Below are 5,791 nucleotides of genomic sequence, written 5' to 3'. Positions count from 1 at the left end.
AATTTTTAATTCATTATAAATAAAATATATAGTCAAATAACGGTTTAAAAATTTAAATATACTAATTTAACAAATTATTTTTTTTTATTTAATAAATTTAATGTCGCATAATTTAACATCGTAGATTATTATCGATTTACAAAAATTTACAAAATTACTACAATTTGGTAAAAATCTTGATACTCTTGCAGAATCTCACTAGGATATCTTAATAATCGTGTGAATGAGTTGGTTTCATTAAAACTATTATCAATACTCGTATTACTTCTTCATAATTTCATTATAATTAATCAAGGATGAAGTTAAGGATGATGTGGTTGATGATACGGATGCTATTTTTGCATTTTTTGCATATTATTGGTTGACTTCTGTTGAGTAGATATAAATGAAAGAGTTTGCTGTGTCCGATTTTGATTCTTATTATCATTTGCTGTTCTTTTGAATTTTGAGTTCGTTTGTAGATCGAAGAAATTTTCGATAGATTTGTGAAGCGGGCTTGCTTTATATGTTTTCCACATTGCGATCCAGAACTGTTTTAATAATATTTCTACGTGTTTGTTGATGTTCGGATGTGTATTATAAATAGATTGACTGTTTGTTTTAAGAATAGCTATTATTTTTGCTTCAATATTGTCTATTGTATTTGCGTAGTTATTTTTATGGAATGGAATCCATACTATTGTTTTATCGTTCTTTTGTTGAATAACTAACTAAAATCTTTTGTTGAATAACTCTTATATGTCTATGTAGATTTCTGTCGATTGCTTAGTTTTTTGAGTATGTAGAAGTGTCGCAAAGGAATCAAAAAATATGATATAGTTAGAGTGATCTAATCATTATCAATAAATTTGAGGATTAGGAAGAGTGTAAATGTTTCAATCGAACGAGCACAATTAAAAATGTTCAGACTGTACCTAATTGAAATATTTTGGAAGAAGAAAGTAGCTCCGTTTCATACTTTTTATTTTTGGAGACATCACTGCATAGATGAGTAAAGTATGATATTTAAAACATAAGTTGTTAAATATATTTTTCGAAGTTGGATAATTTTTCATCTTTGTGCTACTGATGTTAAATCAATAGAGAGTATCTTAATCCTTTGTGCTCCAAATCTTTTTCGCTCGAACCAGCAATTCTAAATGATTCGGATCTGCACGTTCGCTGTTTTCTTACAGCTAATTTAAAATGATTTCACACAAATTAACGCATAAAATTTTATATTTTAATATTTTATGTATCTTTACATATAAAGAAACAAAATTTATTGAATATTAATAAATATAATTAATAAAGTCTGTATTATTATTTTGTGATATTTTATGAAACAATTACCAAGATGTATTCTCAATTTGCCAGAGCAAGTAGAGCAATAATACTTTTTTTTCTAACTTTTTTATTGCATAATTATTTGTTTCGCTCACTATTTCATTAATAATTTCATCAATTAGAAATAATTTAAAAAAATCTAATGGTTCATTTATATTCGAAGATACTTCCGGTCCTGCAGATTTTTTTATAAATTGTATTTTTTGCGATATATTTTCCGATTCTGTGCATGTTATCCATATTTCGAATTTTGTATCTTCTACGATGCGATGTATTCACTTAAATTATTGTTTTCATATTCTCTATCTATTATTCTTATTTTTCGCCTTTTTATATCTCTTATTTCATTTCCATGTTCATCATTGCTTTCTCTATAGTTAATTTCTTTATTAATTTCGTTTGATTCAATAATCAAAAACTCATCTTCATTTGAACTAATTTCATTATCATATTCCATTACAAAAATTTTGAAAATAATATTTCTATTGTCACGACTATCAAATTCAAACTAACGCTGAAAATCGTCTGACCCGCAATCACGGTCTAATTTGAGATATAAAATTTAGCTATTGACAATATATTATTCTATATTATTCTATATTACCTCATAAAATTATATGTAATGAACTTAGGAACCTATTTATGAAGCGATATTCTAAAAAATCAAACATAAATAAATATTGTCGCCGGTCGAATCTCTGCATCAAACCGAATGGTGCCGGAGAGTCACCGCTTGAGTTACAGCATTAACTCACATAATACCTGAGAGTCACCGTTGGAGCACAAAGAGTTAAGTATCCAGGGAAAGATTTTATGGATTTTGTATTTTTCCATGGCAGAAGATGGCATTGAAGTTTATTTTATTTTTCTTCTAAATATTTATTAACTCTTTGGTAAAATACTGTTCCTTGATTTGTCCTTTGCTTTAATTCAACTGTTTCAGTAAATGTTTGAAAATATGCTTGGAAGATGTTGCTACTGTTATTACGTATTTTAAATTTAATAATTTTCTCCTATATTATAGGGATGGCTCTTCAGCTTTAATTAGTATGCTTCCAATTGTGTGAAATGATCTTGTTGCTATTCTTTAGTTCTGTATTATGAATTGGATCTAGTTTTTTTTAAAATTCCTGGTTTGACAGAGTTGTAAATTATAGATGCATAATCAATTTTGATTCTAGTAATCGCTTTATAAGTATTTCTATAGTAGGATACCTTTATCAGTTTTCCATTTATTATGTGCTAAAGATTTGATAATATTTAATCTTCGCTTGAAGTTATCAGTCAAATTGCTAATATGTTTATTCTATATAAGTTTATGGAACAAAATATACTCCAAGTATTTTAATGCATTATTTCCAAGATTTAATATAGGAATATGTACTTCATGATGTAATGAAAAGTATGCATTCATAGTTTTATAATATTTTTTAGAACTTAAAACTCGTTTTCAGAAATCAGTTATACAATTTATTAAGCATGATTGAACAGTTTGTTGAAAAGTGATAATGTGTTTTCCTTTACACAGAATTGTGATATCATCAAATACTCTTAAAATACTGGGATTATAAAAATTTTACACGCATCATTAATAGCTATTAAAAATAATGTAGCACTAATTACAGATTCTTATGGCACTCCGTTTTCAATTTTTTCTTGAAAGGATACCATTAACACGAACTTAAATGTTTTTATTATAAATAAAATTTTTAATGAAATGTTACAAATTTCCAGTGATTCCTAGCTCCTGGAATTTGATTAAAATGTAGTGTTTCCAAACCATGTCATAGGTTTTTTCGATATCTAAGAGACTAATGGTAAGGACATGCTGTTTATATGTTGAATGCTTTTTGTATATGTGTTTCTAAACTAATTAAATGAAATGTAAAATGACTATTTCGAAATCCAAATTGATTGTTAGCAATAAGTTTGTTATATTCGAGAAACTATTTAAACCTAAGTTCACAATTCTAGTATTTTGCATAGATGTGAGAGCAATAGGTTTATAACTTTCAAATTTGGATGAGTCCTTGCTATGCTTCAATATTGGTATAACTATGGCTTCATCCCATTTTATAGGAATTATTTTATTAATTCATATGCAATTGAATGAGTAATGTCTTATATCCAATAGTTGGCAATTGTTTAATTAATTCGTTCGGAATGTTATCAGATCCTGAGCTAGAGTTTGTAATATTTCTTAGTACTTCTTCAAGTTTCTTTCCTGAGATAAGATTGTTAAGATATGAATGACTGGTATCATTAATTTCAGTGATTTTACTTGTTTCTTGAATTAGTTTGTATATTCTAAATTTTTCATTATAATTGAAAAAGCTAGTTTTTTGCGAAGATGGTAGCTAGGATATTTTGCAATTTTGCAATTTCATTTGAATCAGTAGTAATGTCGCTATAATTATTTGTGATAAAGTGTATTTAACTGTTTTTCCAATTGCCTCTGCTTGTATTAATTTTATTTCATACTTCTTTGATATTTGCACTGTTCGTTAGTGATAATACATTCAGCTGTTTTTCTTACTTTTTTTAATAATTCAAAATTTTTAATAATTCTAAAAATCGCTCACTCTTTTTTTAAATTTTATCTTATTTTCTTCTAATTTGTATTTTTTAAAATAATTGAAGGTTTATTTTGATTTCAAATGGCTTCTTTATATTTATTATTCCATCAAGGAATTGGTTTGAGAAACTTAATCCGATGGCTTCTTCAGCTGCTTTAATAATAATATTAGAAAAAGTATCTGTTACAGTATCTATATAAGCATTATTTTCTTCCAGGATAGTAAAGATGTTATTCAATATATTTGTGAACCCATTATTTGTACATTTCATTCTAATCAGCTTTGTAGAATTTCCATTTGAAAATAAATGAGTTGACATATTGATATTACGGAGGTTGGTTACTTATACAGTGATTGAAAAATGATCGCTGTCATGTAGGTCGTCTAGTACTATCCATTCATAATTATGAGCAAAGCTATTAATCGATAGATTATTTATTAGTAATAGATGTAAATGAAGGTGCCATTTGCTACATTAAAGTATGTAGGAAGATTTTGTAGATCCGAGTCTCATAATGTATTATGGCTATTAAAATTTGCAAGAATGGTTTAGATAGTTGCTCGATGAGATCTTTAATTTTACTTACAAGAAAATTATAGCTATTTAGGAGGTACATATTATATATGCATAATTTAGTTAAGATGTAAATTAATATAAAGTTATCGTGCTAAATAAATATAAGCAACGATTTTAATATTTATTTGAAATTATATCTCTGTAATTATTATTAGGGTGTTCCATAAATTTCTTTTGCACCACGCTAGGAATGACTTTTTTTTACATCGTTCAATATCAATAGCCAAAAGAAACATTTGCGGCATATTGTGCTTTATTGCTTTAAAAAAGGTGATAGTGCAAATAATATTGCAGACGAGATTTGTACTATTTACGAGAGTGGTGCTACAACTATTACGATTATTCGTAATTGGTTTAAAAGATTTAGAACTGACAATTTTGACTTGAAAGATGAAGATCGCAGCGGCCACCCAGCAATGATGAATATAGACTTCATTAAGGCCATATTCGCTGAAAATCCGCGATATAATGTGCAAAAAATAGTGGATGCTATTAATATTTCTAGAAAAACAATAGATAATCATAATCAGCTGACTAAAATGGGATATATCAATCAATGTGAAATTTAGATTTCACAGTTAATGATAGAGACCAACTTTATGAACTTCGTCTCTATGTGCGATTTTTTTCTCCAGCGACATAAAAGAAATCCTTTTTTAAAGAGACATTGGAGACAAGACTTGGATTTTGTATCAAAATGTGCATCGAAAACGTACTTGATTTAAGGACAATAGACCTTCAACTGTCTCGAAATCTGGACTTCACTCGAAGAAAGTTCTTTTATTCATTTGGTGGGATTGGAAAGGTGTTGTCTACTATGAATTCCTTTTTCAAGATGAAACCATTAATTTTGGAAAATATTGCAATCAGTTTAATAAATTGAAAGACGCTATAGCAAAAAAACGGCTAAAATTGGCGAACCGACGAGGCCATCACAATGCAAAATCGTATGTTGCATTGACTATAAAAGAAAAGCTATTACATTTTGATTGAGACATTCTATCGCATCTTCTGTATTTTTCAGATCCAACTATTACTTGTTCCTATTATTAAAAAAATTTTCTCCATGATAAACGATTCCAATCCGTAAACGAAATAAAAACGCACTTTATGGAATATTTTGCAAGTAAACTTCAACAATTTTGGAAAAAGAAATAATGAGGTTTCCTGAGAGATGGAAGAAATTAATAGAGAACACAATATCTAACGTAATTCATATCTAACACAATAAATCAACCTTAAACAAATATTATGTATTCATTTCGAATTAAAAAAAAAGAAAAAAACTTATGGAACATTGTCTTGATGTAAG

The 5,791-nt window shown here is 27.5% G+C and overlaps 1 protein-coding gene across 1 annotated transcript; it reads left to right on the top strand.

The window, feature by feature from the left end:
- Nucleotides 1-4,356: 4,356 nt before the first annotated feature.
- LOC116186664 (histone-lysine N-methyltransferase SETMAR-like) lies at nt 4,357-5,048 on the top strand. The gene is made up of 2 exons (XM_031514687.1): nt 4,357-4,382; nt 4,703-5,048. The coding sequence occupies exons 1-2, from the start codon at nt 4,357-4,359 to the stop codon at nt 5,046-5,048; spliced, it is 372 nt and encodes a 123-aa protein (XP_031370547.1).
- Nucleotides 5,049-5,791: the final 743 nt, after the last annotated feature.

Source organism: Apis dorsata, unplaced genomic scaffold, assembly GCF_000469605.1.
Source record: "Apis dorsata unplaced genomic scaffold, Apis dorsata 1.3 scaffold_1111, whole genome shotgun sequence".
Taxonomy (NCBI): Eukaryota; Metazoa; Arthropoda; class Insecta; order Hymenoptera; family Apidae; genus Apis; species Apis dorsata.
This window is presented reverse-complemented; position numbering and strand designations above follow the sequence as displayed.

What these genes read in the sequence shown, in the direction of transcription:
- LOC116186664 (XM_031514687.1), top strand. Translation starts at nt 4,357, where the DNA reads ATGAAGGTGCCATTTGCTACATTAAA. An exon ending in GTGCCATTTGCTACATTAAA is followed by an intron (nt 4,383 to 4,702) that starts GTATGTAGGAAG and finishes CAATATCAATAG; the next exon opens with CCAAAAGAAACATTTGCGGC.